The sequence below is a fragment of the Barbatula barbatula genome (assembly GCF_947034865.1).
Source record: "Barbatula barbatula genome assembly, chromosome: 8".
Lineage (NCBI taxonomy): Eukaryota > Metazoa > Chordata > Actinopteri > Cypriniformes > Nemacheilidae > Barbatula > Barbatula barbatula.
The window spans coordinates 10916584-10940860 of record NC_136771.1 but is presented as its reverse complement, the minus strand read 5'-3'; the positions used below and the strand labels follow the sequence as shown (position 1 = coordinate 10940860).

The following is a 24277-nucleotide window of genomic DNA, read 5'->3' as shown; positions in this document are numbered from 1 at the left end:
CAAGCATGCCATTTTCTATGTAGTCATTCTTTTTAGATACTTATCAGTATGGCCACTTTAAAACATGTAGTTATGAAGAAAGATTCCCCATGACACAGGCCTTTCTTTAAAAGCCTCAACCCCACTGGAGACGAATCATCATGGGGAGACTTGAGTGAGCTATGCCATGTTTTCAGGCGAAGGAAAGCTCTTGGAATATTTACCAAACACTATGACCACAAACTTCACTTATCTTTAACCAGACACACTGCACTTATAGGATGTAGACAAACTTGTTAAGAAACTTTTGAGGATAGGACATACAGTAGTATGTTTGATTCTTTAAGGAAAAGGTTAGTCCTCTAGAATTATTCTAACCAACTTTACATTTTCAAGTTCCTTGTTCTCATTTGTAAGGCATTGAAAGGATACATTTTAAGACATTTTAACTTTCGCTCTGAAACAACTTTGTCCTAATTTCAGAAATTGTTTCTTAAATACGTATTTAAATAAAAAATATATAAAACGCACGCACACAATAGAGCAATAGAACATTTTATCAAAAGGCACTTGAAGGTATATCGAGGCCACGATAAGATCATTATTCCTGGACACATAATAAATGCTTCAACAGATGAAAAAAAAATATATTTTTAGTAAACAACACAAATAAAAAACTGCTCATAAAAATACAGTTTGCCAGAAAGACTAGGTGTCTAGAATAACTTAAATTTAACATGGAGATGTTAACTTATTCTAAGGCAGCAGGCTAGATGTCTGTAGGGGAGGACAGCCTATCAACCTGACATCCCTTAACAGAACCCTGCCAGGTGAACACTAATGCCAAACAAGCTCTACATCAAAGCTACTGTTGACCTCATCTTGACTACCGGCTGAAGTTATATTATGAAAAAGAAACACTCTGTTTCTTCCACATCGCTCTAAAAGAGAGGTGGAGGAGGGGAGGGGTTACATAACCATCTCTTGATGAGAAGAGGTCATCTGAGATTACTCACAACTCTCCAGCTGCATTATGCACGTCTGCATGTCCATGGGGAAATTCTTCAGATCCATCGGACAGGAGAGCGTCAGAGTCAATCTGAAAATCGAATAAAAATCGCAGACCTTATGAATCATGCACGACTACGGCTTAAAAACACTCTCCCTTTTCTAACACAGTGTGTGAGCTTCTTGATGTAATGCATGGTAATGTATTGCTCGTCCAAGTGCAGGTTCATATTGTATGTGCACTATTGTTAATGCAATTCTTTGAATCCTTTGAATCCTTTGAATTTGTAATGCACAAATCCGTGGCTCATACAAAGAAGGGGATCATAGAGGAGGCCTGCGAACATCTAAAGCTGCCAGAGTTGGGATTTCTGAACGGGGCCGTTAAGCATAAGAGAGACGAGTCTGGCAGCTGCAGATTGGCCATGTTTTAATTACGCATCTTTTCCCCCAGGGCACCACGTGGGTTTCAGTCGAAGTGAATACTCTGTCGTTTCACATCTGCACTGCCTTCCTTCATCTCTCCTCAAAGCTTGACGTAATTTACTTCTCTATTAACTCCAGCACTTCTCATCTGCCCTCATGCTGCCAAAGCGATATTGTTTTCCTGTAGCATTTTATGAATTGCATTGTGATTGATGTTGAACGATGCCGTGTTTATCCTGCCGTTTCCAGATTTCTGAGGGGTTGGTCACATTTTTGAGTGGGCTCATTACTGGCATTAGCACATCAATACTGCAAAAAATTCCATTCTTCCTAAGCTTTTTTGTCTTGTTTTCTAGTTAAAATATTTATTAATTATGATACAATTACATAACAAGAAAAGTGACCTTAGATTTTTTTGTCTTGTTTCATTAAAGAAAAAATATGAACTAGGTAAGTTTATATTTAAAACAAATGATAAATTAAATCAACTGTAAGTTACTGGCAAACCTGCTGCAAAACTAAAGCAAAGTTTTAAAGTGTCACACTGTAGATATGATAAATTTTTTAAAGCCATAAAGATAACCCTAAAAGGATTGTTCGCCCAAGTTAAAATTCCATCATTGTTTGTTCACCCCATGTCCTTCAAAACCTTTCTTTCTTGACTACGATGTCCTTCATACGTTTTATTACGATTTACTTTTGCGCCAGTAACATTAAGTTTTGGACTGGGGTAAGTGGGGGCTTCAGAATGGCATTTTTTTTATAATCGTATGTTCTTGTACAATTTACATCATACGAATTGATACAAATTAGCCACCTCATAAAATAGTTACGGATTTCTGTGAGATCAGACTGGTGGATCTTAAAAGAAGAAAATTTTAGAAATGCCTCAGTGGTTATGTGTCCAGACAATGGAAGTCAATGGGGGCCAGTGTTGTTTGGTTACCAACATTCTTCAAAATATATTCAGAATAAAGTTGTACAGGTTTGGAATGGCAAGATGTTTGGGTGAACTATTCCTTTAACACTATTTTTGCCTTCATTAATTGTATTGTGGCACCTGGGTATGAGAGTGTCATTTCTGCGTCATGCAGAAGTTATTCTAACTGGTCTCACCTGATGGAATACAGAACATTTCCATTTTTGAATATCCTCAAGAGTTTGTTGTCAGTTGTGACCTCGTGAAAATGAGCTCCTTTCTCATTGGCGAAGAACAGATCAGGCTTCCAAATGGAGTCTAACATAGATGGATCTAGGTCCAGGGAATCATCCGGATACTCGCTGTAAGCCAGCCGAGGGTCGTTCCACTGCTGTCGGAGGAATATGTTCACTCTGTAATCCTGTGAGGAAAAGCAAGGCTTAACATTAGTCCAAGGAAACAGATGAAACATGCCTCTCTGAGAGTTGTAAATCATTCATAATTTTATTTTCATGTATAGACATGTAAAGCTGCTGGAAGTTTTGTGGAAATGAGCATGATTGTTTACATTAAAGGTAGAGATATCTAGCTTACATTTATATAGCTTTAAATGCACTTTGTAAATCTGTGATTTCAAATGAGTCGTCAAAATTGTTTTCTAAATGCAAATAATGAAGTTGAACTAACCATACAAGCATGCATTTAGGATACCAAACAGAGTTATAAAAGAGAAGAGAAATGCTTCCTGTATCTTTTGTTGTTGACCTCTTCTTGGCACAAATTCAGCTGTCACTGTAGAAGCTAGTGATATTAGGCAGATGCCAACAGGGGATATTGCATAACATGACCTCATCCTCAAAAATCATGTGAAAAAACAACAGGCGAAGAGGCAGAGGAAAATATACCAAGACACATAAAAAATGGAAACTAGGTTTAGTATTTTGTTCGAACATAACTTGATGTCTATGTAAGATGGTCTTCAAGCATAACCAGTTGACAACCACTGCTTTAAATAAATCATGAATGGGAATTTTTCATTCTCAAGACAGTTTCAACAGTATGATACTGTGACAGGTTATCACTGCAGGGCAAGATTAGTAAATGTTTATTATGTAATCATTGGGCTTGTAGAAACTAAGTTATCTTTTACATCAGATCTCTTCTGAAATGCCATATATTCTATCATATAATTTTACTTATTGAAGGCGAGAGCGTATACTGTTGTGAAATACATAGGATCCAACAAAGAAAAATTCACACATAAGGCTTTTTTGGTCTCTCAGTTGTTTGTTGGCAACATTGCAAGGGAACATATTATAATAGGCCTTTTCATTTGCCTTGATATTCCTTTGAACGAGAACCTTTGAAATCTTACTTTAGTATATAACATAATGTAAACAGTGTTAAGAGCCAGATTCATGAAAATGTAAACTAATGAAGCAAACAAGTTGAGTAACGAGCTTTTGAAAAACAATGGTTCTTTGTTTTAAACAAGAAGTAATGTACGTAAGACTATGTGCGTAGTCAGACTGTCTGTGCCTGAGAGCACATAAGATAAAAACACTCACTAATAGTGAATGGAAGGTGACAGGGCGTGGGTGATATCATTTGTTAGGCAGCAAGGCGAATCGTGAACCAGGCAGTTTTCATATCCTATCTGTGTCTTTCTGAACACTCAAAGAAACTCATCTGAAGGTTTTTGTGTCTGAGCGCATACAAATTAGTGGTTGGAAGACAAGTTTTGTTTGAGAAGTTTCTAGTCTGCACTTGCAGTTTCACATGAAAAGCTGGTGAAATATAGGAATGGGATAACCTCAGCGGTTTTTGCAAATTTCTCAAGGCTGAATACATGAAGAGTTGTCAATGCATCCATGTTCTTCTCATCTTCACAGACCACAGCAGTTTGTCAGAAACACAAAAGTGGAGAACATCTCATCTGAGGTGTTTGCTTTTCTTGTACCAGATTCCACATTTTTGTCCCAAATTCAACCTTTGTCAAGCTTTTGCCTCTTCGCTCTTTGTGGAGCTCATCAGGACCTCGGGCAGCACATCTGAGATCGCTTAGCTGGCTGTGCGCAATTAGTGTCTCCATGGCAATCTCCACACATCTGCTGTGTTATTGCTTGCTAAAGCAGAATCTACTGGCATTGAAGATAAATCAGCCTTCTTGCCAGCTACCTGGAAGTACCAAATCTCTATACAGTACATGCATGTGTGTGACTTCTGTAATGGACAGATAGTCCTGCAGTTACATTCACTGCTTTAGGAATCACTTAACTTGCATGTTGTCAGCAGTGCTGCTGACTTATTTAAACCCGCATGTTGTCAGCACAACTAAAAAAGAGCAATGTTAAAAAATGTAGCACTTACGACTTGATATGGAGAAAAAATACATTAGTTATAGTGAAAAAAAGATCAAAGGACACATGCTATGCAATCTATGAAGCAACTAATATTACCAAGATGGCTGACAGTCTCTGCTCCCAGTGATCAAAGCTTTTTAATCCATTCTTATTACCAACTGGTGAAGCGAACTTGGGTGCTCAGTGTTTAATATCTTTGCATTGACTGGTAGATGTCTGAGGATTCTGAATGGACAGAAAGTAATCAGAGTCTCTACAGTGTTTTTCAAAAACAACCCGATAGATATTGCATTGCCATAGCCGCCAACATCATTTTCGCCCTCCATTACCTCATAATCAGTGGAATGAACAAAATAATAAGAACATAAATTAGGGTCTCTGGATCAGGAAACTATCAGCAGACTAGTATGATCATGTGTCTTTCATATGGATGAGGGGTAAGAACTTCCTAAAATCCTGTACAAATGCAGTGTTTTTTGCTCCTGGTTGTTAGGATTAACTCAATCTCCAGAGGCCAGATGGTTAAGGCAAGGACTCTGTAATCTATATGTGATATACAGTACGGGTAAGCCTGTGTTTTAACCCATCATAGTGGAGCCTATACACAAAACTGAGGAATGTTGTTTAATACTGCACATGAAGAAGCATTGTGTTTTGTGTGTCATGTGCTTTCATAAATTTAATACATGGTCCAGATGTTGTCAATTCTGTGGAATAAATTGTCTGTATTTAGTAAGATTATTCATGTGAAACACTGACTGATCTGACCCAAACACTTTAGATAGACTTTAGATGTTTTAGAGAAATAGTGTCAATTTGTAATTTTATTTGATGGTTGTATCCCTCACCTTAAAGCACAATCACAAGGCTCTAAGAGGGATATCTTTGTGTACAATCACTTCCTGTTTTATAGTTTTCTTGTCACATGACAACAAGAAGGCTTAAGGCATCTTGGTTATATTTCAGAGACTTTATTCAAGAAAATAATACAGAATATTAAGACTAAAAACTTGGCCTTTTAATTACACTTATTTAATGGGACACGACCGGTGAGGTTTTCCTGGTGGGCTGCTGGGAAATGTGTCAGAAGCCATAACATTAGATCTCTTTTCTAAGTGCAATGATCGTGCGGGCGCCGTGTATGTGCTTGTGTATGTACTGCCCTCTGTGACTGTTGTGATATCTGTGTCCCAGTTGTTTAATGCAGCAGCAGAAAACAAGTGCTCATATGTCAAAAGATTTTATATTTTAAAACAGAACTTACCGGACATCCAAAGAAATTAAGAGTGCTGGGTAATGCTCTGCTCAGTGTATGCCTGCGCATATGATGGTATTTTTAGCAAGCCAGTCACTCGTGAAGACCTCATGAAGTGTTTAAAGCAGTGAAAAGGAATTCCTCCGTTACATGCACAAGCACAGATCTAATAAACACTCCTTTTATATTACTACATCACTTGATTTTCGGGTCGTATCTTGTTATCACTTCCTGTTTTTGGTTCGGTTTCATGACTTTGGTCCGTGTTGCATTCATATTTCAACCAAACCACGCCAGAGTTTGTTTGAAAGCGCTTGTTTGGTGGGCTCCGAGGTTCAGTGAGGCAGCGTTCACACTTACACATTTAAACCGCACTAATAGAGCAATCGCATCAGAGTTCGTTTAAATCAAACCAAACATGCCATAAGTAAACACCCCCTAAGAGTCTCGTACCCTACTTGAAGAAAAGAATATTTATGAAGCGATAGAGTCCATTCTGAGTGAGGAAAAGGATTTGGCAAGGCACAGTCTCTTCAGACATAATTATTTCAGAGTGAGCGTGCCATCTCACGGCGCATAACTTATTCAGAGCAAGCTGAGGGAGGAAGGCGACGGGGCTCTTTTAGTGTGTGTGTGTTTATGAGTGTGACAAGCATTTTCAGCAGCAGAGTGGAATGTTGGGACACTTGCTAAAAGCACATCTCCTTGTTCCAGCATGTGGATCTGGTGCATGGACAAATGTGGGTGTGCGTGTGTGGCCGTCAGGAGAATATGTGTCTAAAAATAAAAATAAAAGTCATAGAATGTAGTATTGCCGGGCACACCTGCTGTCTGTTTCATGCAAGATGGGATATAATGGACGAACAAGAAAGTAAAGACAATAAACCTTTCCAGGATTAAAGCTTAAAGTTAAAGCTTTTGTGTTATCAACCGTGTAAATCATTGCATTCATTAAGCCTCCGGCGGCCAAACTATTTCACAATGTATTACTTTGAACAAAGATCAGATTCAGCCCAAAAACAGTCCTAAATTGAAGCTTAACTGTCATGATCCTGTCCTACTTGCAAGTTTTCTAGTCTTGTGGACAGGTGCGAGACAGTACAATATCTTTTGTGCTTGTTGTGTTTTGTGTGGAAGCAAATGGCCATTGTTTTGTTGCTTTGTGACATGTGCTCTCCTGTCGCCTGTCTTTACTCCACCCCCTCGTTTCCTCGGCAAGCCGATGCTTCATGTCCCTCACCTGCCCATTGTAATTACCCCACGTTCTGTCACCCTTTATAATGCCCTTGTGCTGCTACATTGTATTTTGATGTGTTCCCTGTATGTAGTCTTGTGTCCTGGTACAAAGCCAAGACGTTTGTTTTGAAGAGTTTGAACTTTGAGTTGAGTCTCAAGTTTTGTTGCTGTTAAAGTGCTCTCTACATTTGGGTTCTGTCTCTGCATACCCTGACGGAAAGTAGCAGCCAACCCGGTAGACAGAACTTTATCCACTGCTAGTCAGGAGTTGTTAAATAAAGTATTTTGAGTTAAATTGCTCTCTGCATTTGGGTTCTGTCTCTGCATACCCTGACATTATCATGCTCATTAAACGTAATTTTCCGAATGACTACCTAGAAGCACAGAAACACGTTTGTGTCCCCTTTGACATTTTTAGCCGGACAATTAACAACATCCTAAGGTCTTGTTCATAATCTAGATTTAGATGTGGTACGACATGTATGAGAGCAGAAACGTTCTCTTTGTTTGAAGAACAACCTCTCTTAATGTCTGCTATACCGTGTCCATTAGGCTTTAGCTGTGTATTTTAATGACACCCTATTAGTGCAATAATTATACCCTGTAGAAACAATCAACACGGCCATGATATTACTGCAGTGATTTATGATGGGTTAACACCGCTAAGGGGCATTTTGAATATATACATGAAAACTCATGCATCATCTCTAGACTGTAAATACATACCATAGTTGTCTCAGCGATGGAGCCAAAACTGTTAATGAATATGTTGCATGATACATTTACAGGTGGTCCTGGACAAAGAAGAAGAGCAGTCATACAAATAGTACAATATGACATATGTAGCACATGTGAAATATTTATAATTTTTCTTTCACTAAAATAGGCATCAATACAGGTCATCATCACGTTCCACAACAAATATCTTGACCAAAACACAAGGTAAAATAATGGGGAAAAAATAATTTTTACCCAATGAAAGTGAAAAGTGACTGAGACTGTAAGTCTTTCACTTTTTTCCTTTGTCATATAAGTTACTATAGGCACATACGTTACCATAGTCTGTAAAAAAATGTCATGATTAACTTATCATAAAAATATGACACACCATAAAAAAATTACTAAAATATCCCAGAAATGGCAGCTGAAATTTCACACCAATGACGTAACTTGGATCCAGTAATGAACGTATGTCAAGTTGAAGCCTTGGTGTCAAGGTCACGCCATATCACATTTTATTTTTATGACATATAACTTTGAATTCAAAGTGTAATTTAATTTGTTTATTTAATTTAGGTTTGGCTCACATGCTGTTCGTTTACATTGAGAGGGTTGGGGTTAATAACTGAATAATGAAGGCTCAGGCTGTGTTCAGGGTCACAGCAGAACTATCTTACTGGAACCGACCAGAGGCAACTGTAACTGGGAGATGTGAAATTGTATTATGTAATAGCATAAAAAGTTTATAGTTTCATATCATGAAAACGACTTCCATTTGCATGAACCTTACAAAAGATAAAGCAGCAATGATTATTTATCTAAGCATTTTGAATAACATGAGATGCTTTTCTCAAGGAGAAAAGGGAGTAAAAAAGGGAGAATAAGGTGTTTGTACTACCTTTAAAGTTAGGCCGAATTCTGGCATCATAACCTGAGGTTCTTCCCATGAGCTTGTCAAGGAAGTCAGAGGGCGACATGGGTGCTGTTCTTCCTCGAGTGTGTTCTGGTTCTTTGGATGCTACTAGACTGAAAAATAAAGAGAGATAAAATAGGGGACAGATTTTAGCAAACCGACTGTGACAGTCAACAGGGACACAAACGTAAAGGGTTATACCAATGCCATCTGACGTAAAATATTCAGGGCTTCCATTTAAGGCTTAAACAAAACCTAGAATAAAAGGGCCTCATTAAGACGAGATTTAAGTAAGCACATTTAAATTAGAACCCTAGAACACTAGATTCAGCAGGATATAATGATGCCCATGTGGGGAGAGCTATTTATGAGCTCTATGTTGTATAACAATAACAGCAACATGCATCATCTGCCATTGTTTAACAGTACACAATGTTCTGTTAGAGTTAAGCTTGTACCTTTTTCAAACTTAATGCGGTTATGCTAAATAGATAAAAAAAATTATACTGTTTTAAATAAATTAATCTGTACTGCTGCACTCTCTGTGGATGTTTTTACAAATTAATTGTTTAACTATGAGTTTTATTGTTAGATGTCAGATCTAACAAACTGACGGGGCAGTAAACTGAGCATAAGTTAAACCTAGTTTGATCTTAGACAGTATGACTTCTAATGAAACATGCCATCATAATAGTCTCATGGTTTTTGGTAAGCATAGGTCAAAGGTCAGGCTGTGAGATTAAGACTAAAAGAAAGTGAGCTCTTGGTGTCATGATTCTGCTGCATCATGTCATGTTTCTCTTAGTGTAGTGGCAGGATCATGACAGAACCTCATGTTTTGTGTGGAGAGAGGCAATTATTGTTCTTATGGCCTTCCATACTCTCTCTCCTGTCTCGTCTTTGCAGTAACGCAGAGGACATGGACCGCGGAACGCATCTGAACAAGGGGGGGGGCATAATTTCAAGTCACGCAGAGGTGGTGGGGGCGCATATGCATTGAAAAAGACAATATTACTGATGTATTAAATAACGTTGATGTATACTCTAACATTCACACACAACAGGCCAAGCCTTTTTACACATAAACGCACAGATGAAACTATAGCGAACAACAAAGTACATCAAGTCCAGTACACAACCACAACTCATCTTGCTGCCTTGAATCTAAATCAACATCATAGTCATTATCATCACAAGTCAACACTCATATCAGATTGATGTGCAGAGCCGTACACACACACACACACACACACACACACACACACAACAACAAAACAAGTCAAGTTTCCGGCTCATTTCACACTAGGTCAGCCAGTTAAAATCTTTGAACCACTGACATTGTACGGATCTTGCTCGTTGTTTAGACCCAGTGCCCTGTTCCTTTTTGCACAGCAGGGTCGTGAGGTTGATTGGGTTTTGTGAGATCCCCCGCAGCACTCACTTGTACAGTGGCTGTCTGTAGCTTGGCTTGAAGCCAGAGGAGAGCAGCTAGCCAGGGCTCGTCGGAGTCCGTGGTGGAGATGGACCCTCGCTCCGGGTCTGTTGTTGAGGCCACCGTGGAAGCTGGAGTAGTTTGCTTATTTTGTTTTGCCAGTTTATTTGTTAAAAATCTGATATTGACTTCTGTCTCTTCATTGTCGCAGCCTGGTAATGCCGCCAGCTGTTAAACAGGTGCCCACGACGTTAGCTCACGACGATGCTCACACATGACCGACCTAGTAACTACGTCGACATAACGTTGTAGTTGATGAACAATGCACACTAATTTCAAATCAAAATGCAGCAGTCAGTGGGAATTTTTTTATCGGCAGCAGTTGGTGAGAGTGAGTGAAGCTGTGTGGTGACTAGTATTGTTTGGCTCGTAAAAACACAGATACAACTTAGGCTTTTATTCATATAAGATAGTTTGTCAGAGTTACAAAGTCGCCCGGGCCGTGGACCCCCGGCCCCCCCAGTTCCGCGGTCTATGATGTCATAGGATGAATTTGAATGGCTTTCTACCCTATTAACAGCCAACCACAAAATAGAATCACAGTCGGCCATAAGTAGAAAGCCAGATTTCAGATATCAGATTTTGTCATTTAATAATATGTTTTCACTAAACTTTTTGTTAGAGCTGGCTTAGTGCTTTCAGTGCGTGAAATATTGAGAAAGTTACGGACTCAAACTGTGACACCTCAAATGGTTGGTAGATTAAAATAAACTCACTATCACTGATGCTGCCTTAGAAACTGACAGCGAATTTTGAGGAAAAGCTTTAGGCTTTGAGCATTGTGTCTCTGCTGTGGGCCCTGCCTGACTGTGAAGAATTGTTCTAGCGAGTGGACAATGCACCTCGCACCTTAGTTCCCAAGAACAGCAGGTTAACTGTGAACCTCCAATTAAGAAGCTCTTTCTCAGCAGAGAGATCCAGGCATCAGGCAACATTCTCTTTCTTCCTCTCTCTTTTTTTTTCTCTAAGCATTTTCTCTGAAGTCCTAATCTAGGGGACAGGAAGAAACACTGCTGCCAGAGAATGATTTAAGCTATGGATTTGCTTTCCCAAACCCGTGAAGAAATCACCTCTGGGTTCAGATGTCTTTCTGGTTTCCTACAGCCCCAGATACAGCATATTGTCCTTGACACTCCCCCACTTCCATCCCCCTAATACCGAAGGAGAACCATAGACAGTTGCCATGGAAACCATAGGCCAAAGAGACATCAATGGTGGTCAACAGAGCGAGGAAGACACACTCTCGAGTTGATCGAAGTGGATTGAGAAGATGTGTGAATGAATTCTAACTCAGTGCACTGCAGAATCAGTTACATGAAATAAAAGAATATACTGTATGGTTACAGTCAACTGACAGTTGACAGTATAAAGGGCTACTCTCACACATTCACTGTTAAATCTACCAGAACCTCAACGGCTAAGATTCATTACAAAGTCAATGAATTGGTCATCAGTGCACATCCGGCTAAGCAATGATAAACTGAAACTGATGTTTTACAATACTTGTATTTTGTCTCAGATGTCAAAATTATGGTTGTAATTGTACCCTGAGGTTAAATATCACAGATATTTGTAAGAAGACAAGACCAATAATGAGATACAAGCGAAAAGAGATAAAAGGAAGGATAAGAATGACAGAAAAGGCATAAGACAGCAGTACTGTAGATGTCTTTGTATGACCACAAATGAGAAAAAAACGCAGTAGAAGACACAAGTGGTTTTGGAGAGAGTGAGAATGAATGTGACAGATAGAGGGAGAAAATCATTTTTAGCAGGAAAGCTGAGATAAATGATCTGAAAGCATCAGTTCACAGTCCAGCCATTACAGAGGAAGAATTATAGCTTCGCCTTAACAGTGACGGCTCTGACTTAATCAAAAACCTTAACACGCCACAAGTGGTTTACTTCACATTTACTTCTCATTTATAACAATAAATACCAACAAAAACTAAAAATTGGGAATATGTCAGTTACTTATTGATAATTTCATAATCGATGGCTAAAAGTTATTCAAATTACATTGATATAGCATATTGATTTATTGTGTAACATACAGTATTTATTGTAGTTTGTGTTAACATTGTTTAATGAGATTTCATACAAAATATCATAATATACAAGCATTACTTATTATTCAGCGTTAAAAATATCTCCCATTTGGTCATGACTCATTATTTTCTTATGGCATTAAATCAACATGCACCCCAAAAGCTATACAAACCCAAAACCAGATGCTTATTGCATTAGATTAACATGCATCACAATAACTATACAGCCATACAACCAGCTGCATATTATACAACATTTACAACCAGATGCTTATTACATCTGATAAACATGCATTAAAATAAATGTACACCTACACAACCAGCTGCTTCTTGCATCAAATCAGCATGCATCATAATAGCTATACGACCATATAACCATATAACAGCTGCTTTGCTTATTTTCCATCTCATTCTGCTTAGCATGTCTGTAAAATGCATCCAGTTAGTGTGAGCAGAACTAGCTGCAGTTGTGTTGTCCACCCCTCTAGGCCTCAGTCTCATTGGGCTGTCATTGCTGTGGGACAAACAGCCACCCGCCACCCCCACTCCACAGGAAAACCACTGGATCTGTGTGACCTGTCCTGTCACCACGGTGCTTGCTGTGTTGTCTTGCTTTGCTAATGCAAGGAGGCTGGCCACAATTTGGTTACTTTGCTTTGCAGTGTTTCACCATCTATTAACGTTGTCCACTGTCCACTGTTGTCATTTTTGTGTCGCACGTTGTGCGAAATGCTGATGGACCTTGCGTTGTTTAGCTGACGGGCACAGACTGGCCATCAGACTGAAGTGTGCTGTACAAGCTAATATGTCTTTTCCTGTTAAAGTGCTGGTTATTTTTAAAGGGAACACGTGAGGGAGGTTACGTGTGTGGAGATGTGTTGCCACACTATCCACACATTCTCATTTTGGGACTGTCAGCTTCAGTTTGTCATTATAGGACAAGTATTACTGTGACATCTGGTAGTCATGTAAATGATAAATCCTGTCATGCCAGCCTGAATGAAACATGCCTGGTTACCAATTTAGCACCACCGTATCAAAAAATAAAGAAATTGATGTATATAAGAATTAAACCACAGTATATACAGAGAAAGTGCATATTTAACATAGAATATAAATTAATAATTTAATTGTACACAACACAATACACAAACCAAAACATCAACTATATCCATACCAACAGTTTTAAATGCATTCCATTTTTGTCCCTAGAAAAGGAACATATTCTGCATCAGTGCAGGCTGGGATACTCACTGCTGATGACACTGATTGTGAAAAAGCTATTGATGATGGTGGATTAATCCCGAGGTGTCAATTGCATGTGTGTGTAATACATCACCACAATGATTTGGATGCTTGGTGATGCAGCCCATAAAATAAATTGTGTTGTTCCGAAAAAAATAACATTATTGATTTCCTGTGAGAGGAAAGGTTGTCATTGAGATTGCTAGACTGACTGGCCTTTGTCCACCCTGTATCAGACATGTTATGACTAGAGTTCAGGGTGGTTTTACATTTTCATTTACATACATAATGTCAAACAAGTCATGTACCATACGAACTACCATCATTCTAAACAGTTTTGTTTAGTAAAAACTGCCACATATCCTGCCCTTTGAAGCTGTATTTCGTAAATGCTCTTGATATAACAAACACTCTGTTAACAGATTGTTTTATTTTTTTTTCGTTAAATTGCTTCAAAACTGGAAGTGGTCGAAGAATCTTCCCTCCCCCATTTTAGACACTCATCCATGCACATAAAATCCATGAAAGCGTGTGTTTGTGTGAGTGGTCAACCACAAAATTGGTAGAGATAACTGCAATTAGGTTGAAATGACTTCCAGCTAAAATAAATAAACTAATTTCTAGTAACCACCTTGTCCTGCAGTCAATTGAAACAATTATGTTGAACAGAAACACAGTGTTCTGTCTTTTAAACTGTAAACAACAATTACTGTACCAGACTGTACATTGTACATTATTATACAATGTACAGTGACTGAAAAGTTTGATGACACCAATCTAGTTTTTATTCATCTAGTTGTGAGCCAAATAAAATGGAAAACAGTAACATAAAATAGAAGCGTTTCTCCTTACGCAATTGTAACGTGCTAAAGAATAACACACACAGGTGAGATTTCAAGCTCTAGGGCCAACACTAGTGTAGCAGCATTAACTACGGGGAAATCTTGGACCAAAGGTAAGGGTCATCTCACTGGAGCAACCTTTGCAGAAGTGTCAATAGAGAAACAGTGTCAAGGCATATGAAAATAAAAACTCTGACTCAGGATTGCAGTTAGCCATAGAGACTTGGCTACTGTCTTGGCTGTCTGATTCCGTGTCGGTACAGCCATAGCATAATTGGTGAAATTATCCACAATCACCAATATGTCCTTTGTGTTACTCTGGTCAGACAGCCCATTTCAACGGCAAGAATTCTAACTTGTGGCCAGGGTACTATGCTTCACCCCTGGTAAGTCCTCTACTTGTAAAGACGATGACTCTCATTGTCCGTCTTGGTATAATGCTGCACCAAGACCGGTGGTGCTGGCATCTGTGTGCAGCAAATATGGAAGCTTGGGGTTGGCAAATTCTGGGGCAGAGGTGATTTTCTCAATGACAGTATCAAATGTCGCTGACAATCTTGAGTCCATCTTTCTCCAAACTGTTATTTTGGGTCATAATACTGCCTTGTCTCAACAGTTCTTTTCTTGCAACCTTTATTCAGTGGAGGATACCCAGCAGTTAAATCATTAAGGGGTTTCACGATTTTGGAATAGTCTTGAACAAACCTTCGATAATACCCAGAAAAACAGAGGAAAGATCTGAGCTCCTTGAAACTCTTCTTTCTTGGCCAAGTTTTGAGGGCTTTAACTTTTTCTAGATCTTGTAATGGAACTAATTCTGAGATACTATTTGACCCAACTATCAAATTACACTTTTCAGATCCAAAATCCCTTAGTCTCTTGAGAATTTCTTTCCGATTAAGGTCTCCCATACAACGTTCCATCAATCTTTTAAACATGCTAGGTGCGTTAGTGATTCCCTGGGACATCATGTTAAATTCCCAGAAACCTAATGGACATACAAAGGTGGTTTTCTGCTTATCAGACTGTTCCATTTCTTCCAAGTTAGGGAGGGCATATGCATCATTGATTGTCTGGGAGTTCAACTTTCTGAAATCGATGCATAAACACACAGTTTATCTTGCGAACCACCATGATCGGATGTGAGAATGGAGATTCTGACTCTCTAATAATTCCAGCTTCAAGAATAATTATTGTAGGTGCTTCCTGACAACATCCACATCTTGAATCGGTCAAACTCGATGTTTGAATGGTGTCTCATCATTGAGCTTTATCCGGTGTTTCACTTTGTCAGTGTGGCCATAATCCAGATCATGTAAAGAGAACACATCAGTCAAGAGGAAGATGAGAGACACCAGACCCAACAATGCAGATGACCTGAAGGCCGCCATCAAAGTAACCTGGGCTTCCATTACACCTGAGCAGTGCCACAGATTGTTTGCTCCATGCCACGCCGCATTGTTGGAGTAATTCATGCAATAGGAGACCCAACCGAGTATTGAGTGCATAGAAATGAACATACTTTTCAGAAGCCTGATATTTCTGTTTAAAATATCCTTTTTTATTGATCTTATGTAATATTCAAATTTTCTGAGACACTGAATTTGGGGTTTTCAAAATCTGTAAACCATAATCATCAAAATTTCAAGAGATAAAGGCCTGAAATATTTCACTTTATGTGTAATGAATCTATATAATATATTGGTTTTACTTTCTGAAATGAGTGACGAAAAATATTGACCTTTTTCACGATATTCTAATTTATTGAAATGAAAGAATTCTGCCTTGTGTTTCGGGCTATATGTGTTGTAAACTGGGGAGAAGTGACGCCATCATCCAAAGCTGAATTCAGAGTGCCTTTTCAGATCAAAGTGTGTAAGATATGTGAGAAAATCTTTAAGTCCTGCTCAGGGGAATTTGGAAAGGGGAAACTCGGTTGTCTTAAAGGATTTTATGGTTGCATAGAGGACCCAGACTACTGCTTTATGTGACGGAGGAAGTGATGGGGGATGAAAAATGTGCAATCAAATCAACTGCAATCAAATCAGTATTCAATAAATATCAATAAAATAATCATATTGTTGCATGTTACTTACAAACAATTCTAATGTTGATACCATAACTCTTGTCATTATCTAGGAAATTCTTAATTTCATAACATCTAAAGACTGCTAAAAACACTCAACCTTTATTTAGATATTATTTACATGTGTAACCTTAAAACATACCCATAAATAACATGCTGATAAATTGAAAATAAACAATAAACTTCCCTACAGTTCACTTTTTCTATTTCTATGGATGAAGTTTATTTTTTCATGGTAAGGTTGACATTTTCACAGAATTGCCCATTTCCTGTTTACAGTGGCATCGATGTCATTACTTTCCCACCAACCAATGAAAAGGCATGTGGACAAAGCAATAAAAGTAGCCCCTCCCTAGGGATAGTCACGCCTCGATCTGCAGTCTCCAGACAGGTGTACTTGACCGGTTCTGCTTCCTCCGAAACTTTTTTAAAAGGGGCGGAGCTATGCTTTTGTCTTCCCCATTTGAAATTACTTCAAGGGCTCTTTTTTCTTAGACTTAAATTTGTTTTTATCAAATCAATATGACTATGGTCATGTCTGTCTCTTAGCCTTGCAACTTCACCAAACAATTAATCAAATAATTAACAAATGTACAAACCAATATTTTTAGCCGATGTTAATGAATTGGGCTACACAATACAAAAAATAAAGCTTGCCATAATCTCACACAACATTACACAATCTCTGGATTTCAGTTCAGGCATAGATACAAATACTAGAGTGACCATACGTGCCATTTTTCCCGGACGCGTCCTGGCCAGGTTTCGTATTGCTGTGGTGCATACGTCATCATGGTTTATTATTTCAGGTTTTATTTCAGGAAAGAAAATGTTACATTACAAGGTAAGAATGAGACAATTGTTATCTCTTAAGAGACATAAATGTTAATTTTATCATCTTTTTTTTCTCAAATGAGACAACTGCGATTACATATGTGGCCAAAATCCTCAGGAGCACACAGCCAAACTCTGGCCAGGACAGGTCCATGAAAAATATCGCGATTGGTCACCCTACAAATACTCAAAAACTAGGAATATACAGTATGACAAGGTAAATACAAGGTTAAATACCATCAAAATAAAGCAGGAAATCAATTCAAATAACTTGACGTTGATCTGTGGACATGATCGCCTGAGGGTTTCCAGCACAAATTCGAGCAGATGGACGTCTAATTGAATACTCCAAGTCTTTATTTCAACTATTAAAAATATCTCTGGTTTGCTTAGCTATTATTGTACTGTTTTACAGTTTGTGTGGCTACACACCCAAGCCTTTGTGCCATGATGCGTTGCGCTACTTGTTTTTTTATAAATATTGATGCATTCTAATATCCTTGTCTTTCTCGCTGCGGAATCAGTAAAATAAATCAAACTGATAATTTCTTCTAGTAATTGTGATTATTTGAATGTCTGTCTCACTTGAAACAAGCTTGAACCCAGAAATAACATTGCTTATATCATCACTTAACAAGCAGATAATTATAATCTGTTGTGAAGAGGCCTTTAATGTTATTTCAGCCAGGTTGAAAATGTTACTAGCTGCATAATTTTCAAATACTCATTTCAAATTTAGATATCTGCCAAATTTAGAAAACTGGCCTATTTTCCATGATCCACCCTGTGGAGTCTACGCTTATTGAAATTCCAAAAAATCCTGGTTTCGGTGCTAAGCAGCTGTGAAAGCTCCCAACAGCATGTTATCTTTTGAGAGCTATGTGTTTGGTTATGTGAAAGAAAGCAGTGCTCATCTCTTCTTTTCCTTAAGAAGACATGTCGATTGTGTGTAAGCCTGCTGTTTTCCTGGGTTTTGTTTCTCTGTCAAAACAATTCATCCAGTTTACACACACAAACAATGGAAAGCACAAGGTCAGGACAATGTGTGATCATTTGGAGTCAACAAGGTTATAGACATATACTCTAAATCTCTGGCCCTTTGTGTCTATATTGGTTAACTGAATATCACTCCTTAGGCTCATTTCCCAGTTCCTCGCAATTTCTTTGTTGCCCATAATACAATGCTGTTGATCTCCCAGGATTTTTCGGAGGAGAGTCTTAGACTTAGATAGATCTTAGACTTCATAATTTTAACAGTCAAATGTTAAAAGCTCTTTTGTTTCTAAGTATTTGCACGCTATTTCCATTCCTCGACATACTTTAGTTTTACTCCACTGAAACTGAAATGACCAGAGTCCCCTGGGATTTTCTGTCTCATTCTCCATATTTCATGTAAGACCGTTATTTATTTTTCACTCCGCGAAATGATGCGCTGACTGCATAATGTGGAATGCCATTCACAGACTGAAGAGCAGCCATAAAGTCTGATAAAGTTCATGACTGTTTGGAATGGGCATTCATCCACTTCACCAGGGGGCCCCCTCTCCCCTTATGGACTGTGGACTCTCTCACTCTTATCAACATCCAGACTATCCTTCACACTACATTTCCCATAAGTCCTTGCCTGGTTTAATCACCTCCACCTGTGTCTTGCTATGCCATGCCATGCCATGCCATGCCATGCCATGCCATGCCAAGCCAAGCCGTTGTCTGTTTGGATTGTTCATGAACATTGCCTGCTTTTTATTAGGGTTATTGGATTACCCTTTTGTTTTGGCTCCTGTTTGGAGTGTTTACACGTGTTTTGACCTGTGCCTGTGTTACAGAGTCTGCTTTTGGATTTTCCTAATAAACTCTGGTGCATTTTGATTCTACCTCAGCCTCTGGTTCGTAACAATGACATGTGGAACAAAAAGAGGATAACAGTTTTCATACAGCTGCTGAATAAATGTTTCATGTTTGCCTGCGCTCATAGCCAACATGAACTATGTAACGGTAAAAACACACACTTAATTTTCTGTTTCAAATACTAACAATAGACTGATTGTATGTAGCACAGAAGCTGCACTGTGTATGGACAACATCAATACTTAGATCAATGCGGCCACTGAAGCTGGTCTCCATCAAGATCAGCATCTTTCATCTCCTCTTCATATCGGCTGTGATGTAATATCCTTTTTGTGCAGCATCTCACCTGCACGTAATGGACAGCCACACATACCTAAGATATAATACCTCAGGCTGCCAACAACAAAACATATTCACTAGTGAGTGCTATTTGGCAAACAAAATCAGAACAAACCTGATTTTAAATAAACGGCTTAAACTAAAGATCCACATGAAATGATGAAATAAAATGCTGTTATAATTTACTTAATTTGTAGTTGATTCAACTACAAATTGAATAGGTTGAAAGGTTGTTGTTCATCCAGGCAAAATGTTCAAGTACAAGGTTACATTCACAGTAAAAATGTCCTGTAAAAAAACTGAACATTTCTGGCTGCCGGGGCTCGAGAAATAAACCATACATTAAAAAATCTCCTGTAAAATTGTATACTTTCCCTGTTTTTCTTATGAATTTGCCGTCTTTTCTGAAATTTAGTTTTTTACCCTATTTTTAAAATACAGAAAAAATAACAGAAAAATCTATAAAATTGTGTGTTTTTACAGTGTTGATTTGTGTTTGTTATGCCTAATCCATTACATTTCATGCACAAAGACTGTTATGGTACGTCCAAGGGAACACAGACGAAGGAAAGTTCCAAACAAAAACACATTAATGATAGTTCACAGGAGGGTATAACATTCACTTTTGCACTTAAGATACGACAAACAACAAAGGGACAGATTGAGTATATAAACTGCAAGGGTGATGAGGGGATGCTGGCAGGTGTTATGATGACAGACGAGGGACAGGTGAATGAGTGTGGAGGATCGTGAGAGGTGTAGTCCAAGGGGGAAAACACGGAAAACGAGCAAGGGGACAGACGAAACTGTGACAAAGACTCTCTATAATTCTTTGTTGAATTCAAGTTTTTATATTATAATATTATAGATGCAATGATACAAAATTGATTCACCGATACCGATTCAGAGTGATATCAGCCGATACCAATACTGATTCTTAAGACTTTCTTAATGTTATTAATTCAAATAACGAGCAATACTATTGAACATCAAACTGGTGATGTCTCTTAACATTTTATATTTACAGAGCACAAATTCATTGCATTTTCCGGTGCATTTTTGATTGACAGGATATGTCGGCCCTGATCATCGGCTATTTTTAAACCATCGGCCGATAGCTGATACTGATTACTGGCTGATATATAGGTGCATCTTTAATATATAATGTATCTATGGATCCTACACTGAGTTCTTAGTCATAAAAATAGCGTCTATCCTGTAATTATAGCAATAACAGAAGTTTTTTTTTTAAATGAGCTTGAATGCATTTAAGACAGCGACTCCAACTATAATCCTCTCGTGCTGGTACAGACACAAACACATTTTACTGTTCACTTTATGATTTGGCATCAGCCTCTCAAAGAAGCCCTTGCATCACTGAGAAAACATAAAAATGTGTCAAAATATGTCACAAACCTCAGATACATCCCTAAACAAAAAAGAACTTTTATCAAAATATATACAGCTTCTGACAACATCATTTTTTCCATGCTTTCTTACAAGATGTTTATTTTACCCCTCTCTTTGTTCTGCCATAAGGAAACCAGAAACAAGTTCAGTGGACAGATCAACGTCTCATTCATCCACAGAGAGGTTTCCGTACTGATGGAGTTTTACTGAACATGTGCAGAGAAACCTTAGAGTACACAGTATGTGACAGCGGTGAGACTGATGTGTGACAGAGATGTGCACTTCACGCTTCACCTGCCATGTTGGCAGCTGTAAATGTCACAGTTATAGCTTATTTTCGCCACTATACATGAACCGTGCATGGCCTGCCATGCAGCTTACTGTAAGTAACAGCCTCAAAAGCAGAAGCTCACAGTACAAAGTAAATATTAAGCTGCAAACTGAGGAAAAGTAAATGTTCTAATGTTTATTTTTTCTTTAACTGCTTTTACTATTTAAGCACCTAACACTTTAAGTGTGTGTTGAACACATCCATAGTATGTGATAGTGTGGTGCATTTCTGTCTCTGTGGATGTGTTTTCTCCTGTCTTTCGTTGTGGGGACCGGCTTTGTTTTGTTTTTTTAAATAAGTTTGCTCTTTTTGTTTAAGTTAAAGCTTTGGCACTGATCTTTTGTTCCATGACATATTTCTCCTGATACAAAAAGAAGCCTTACAAATAATGTTAAGCTGCTTAAAGAGGCCAACGTCTCTGTCTCTTTTTTTCCTCTACTGCAGCTTTCAAAAACCCTGAAGAAGGTATTCAAGAGAAACGGGGCTGGCAGGATAACTCAAAGTGCAATCAATGCTTTGTGACAAAATCTTATCAATAATGCAACTGGAGCTTTCTAATCTGCCTTTTACGATATGTGAGCTGACACAGGAAACAAAAAAGAAACAGGCTCACAGAAACAGACTAAAATACTCCTTGAAGGGAGAAAAAAGAGACTATTAGTGATGTTGCGAGTTGGGTGGTTTGTTAAAGAAGAAGAGCCGAAGGAAAGGCGGCCCATTGGTCCTAATGCACATGGTGAAAGGTACAGAGCAAACAGACAGTGAGGTACTTTTCCCGCTCGGGGTGTATCAGAACATTCCGCTCCAATGAGCGGTCCAGCAGAGAGACAATGAAAGAGAAAGTAGCACACATAAATGAACTAACATCTGGCTGTACATGGTGCATGGTTCGTGTGCATTTTGGGACAGTGTCTGTTTAACATGTCTGATGTTTTATTTAATGCACTTTCTCGGATTGTTGGTGACATGTTGGCTTGTGCCCCATAATTAAAGAATAAATCACACCTGGCTTAAAGAAACAAGTGTGAAGCCGAGACATCTGCATATAATGTGGAAGCATTGCAGGTGACCTGAGTTCAGATTTCCCCACTATATTTCACTATATTCCATATGTCCATTGAAGGCTAAAAAATCCTAAAAATCGTAAGGAATCCTATAATGTAGTCTGTAGAGACTCAGTAAAGCTGAAACTTTTTTTGTGTTGGATGAGTTGACACAATGATGCATATTGACCTTCGCCAGGGCTGTCAAGTCACATGCATTTACCGTGAGACTCACGCATTTCAGCCTGTTCACACGCTCACACGCCACACCTGGTATTTCTCACACTGAGAAGTAAAGGGACAACTTGTCCCGCTTTGTACAATTCATAGACGAGGCAAATCGAATGATGTAGCGCTAATCTGGTGCTTTCTGCGATGTGGCTTTCCTGTGCGCGAACCTTATAAAAAATGACACAATATCACCTGTTACACTAGTAAACACACATTAAACAAACCCCGATTATCGCCTAAATGAGCCAGATGTTGATCAGAAATGAATTCACACGGGAAGTTTTTGCAACACTAAATACTCAAAGATTAAACTCTGTAGCGTCAGATTTGCTCAACAAAGCATATTTTATGAGTTTGCGTATTTGGAGACCTGCAAATTTTAAAAGTATAAAATGCTTAAAGTGCAAAAGTCCTGCGTGGTTTTCTCATACTTGCAATTTATTACTCTTTATTTACAACCTCCACGTCGCGTTCTGTATCAACAAAATACAGGATTCATCTCAAGACAGTACTCTGTCTCGAGACAAACTCTGTAAACACGGTGAAGGAAAATAATATTTCTTCACCACCAAACAGGTGTTTTTTCTAGTGTAACCTTACCTCAGCAACATTCCCGTTTCCCACGCAATGAATCCCCAGACAGCCACAGAGCGCAACCTTCCCCGTGTCATCTCAAGACTTCAGTGGCGTAGACATACACTCCTCTTTGAATGCCTGTGCGCTCTTTTCGACTTCAGTACCCCGGACAGCGCTCCAGCTGTTCTTCATCCACTCCAATACGGCGCGGGTTCGTTGCGCGCGGGAAATAAAGCAGTTTTGTAACCCCTCATAATCTTAAGAAGCTAAGCAGCACGTATTAAACTTCCCTCGAATCGCCACTGGAGGAGATGGAGTGCTGTTTGAAAGAGCTTGCGGGGGCTGAAGTGATTCTTGACATGTTCAGACACATCTCAGCAGAGACCGCCCCACGCAGCGCGCTTGACTGACAGTGCGCTTCTCCACTCTCACTGTAAATGTGAACGTGTACGGTTAATTTACAGCTAGAGCAAACGGGAGAATACCTCCCCTTGCTCGTTTCACCCTTATTAACGAGACCGGCTCATGTGATTTATCTTTATATTATTATCGTGAACGTGTTAACATATTATGGTACAATATATATCATCTCAGAATCTAAAAAAATCATAAACGCATACAATTTAAATTATTATAGTGAAATACAATATTTAAAAGAAATTGAAAGTGTTGAGTGTGAAATTGTACAGTATGTAGCATACTATTATTTTTAAATTTTGCTGTTGTTGAAAATCCTCCATGATCTGGAGTGGATAATAAAATTGTACATGCAATGAAGAAACTAAACTCAATGGAAGTCGTAAACAGAAGCCGTGAGTCATGCAACAACATGCTAACACATGAGCTACTCCCCCGATGCTGAAATGTGCCCAGTCCAATCTGGCAGTGGGCCCTATGCGTGGTATATGTATTTAGACTTAACGCGCAGAGTTTACACAGGCTGTTTTTTTAATTTACCCATTGAGTCATCGTTGTGCCACAGTGTGTGACAGTGTCTGGCACGGCCTGCCGAGGGCAGCGCGCACAGCTGAGGCCGGGTGCATCTGCGCAGTGTGTGTGTGCTGCCGCTCCTATTTATTGTGCCACGTTGACCCTGTTCCCAGCTTCGTGCCATTGCTCTGGAACGGAACGAT

General features: G+C 38.8%; 1 protein-coding gene across 2 annotated transcripts in view; it reads right to left on the bottom strand.

The window, feature by feature from the left end:
* Positions 1 to 23610, bottom strand: part of glra3 (glycine receptor, alpha 3) — a 38771-nt gene extending 15161 nt beyond the window's left edge. The window contains exons 1-5 of one of the 2 annotated variants that reach the window (XM_079461870.1): positions 23169 to 23610; positions 8805 to 8932; positions 7913 to 7980; positions 2530 to 2753; positions 996 to 1078 (exon numbers count right to left, since the gene is read on the bottom strand). In XM_079461870.1, the coding sequence (XP_079317996.1) occupies positions 996 to 1078; positions 2530 to 2753; positions 7913 to 7980; positions 8805 to 8932; positions 23169 to 23239 (574 nt within the window). In that variant the 5' untranslated portion in view covers positions 23240 to 23610. The remainder of the gene's footprint in view (positions 1 to 995; positions 1079 to 2529; positions 2754 to 7912; positions 7981 to 8804; positions 8933 to 23168) is intronic. The other variant, XM_079461871.1, reaches the window with a different exon arrangement.
* Between the last annotated feature and the right edge of the window lie 667 nt (positions 23611 to 24277).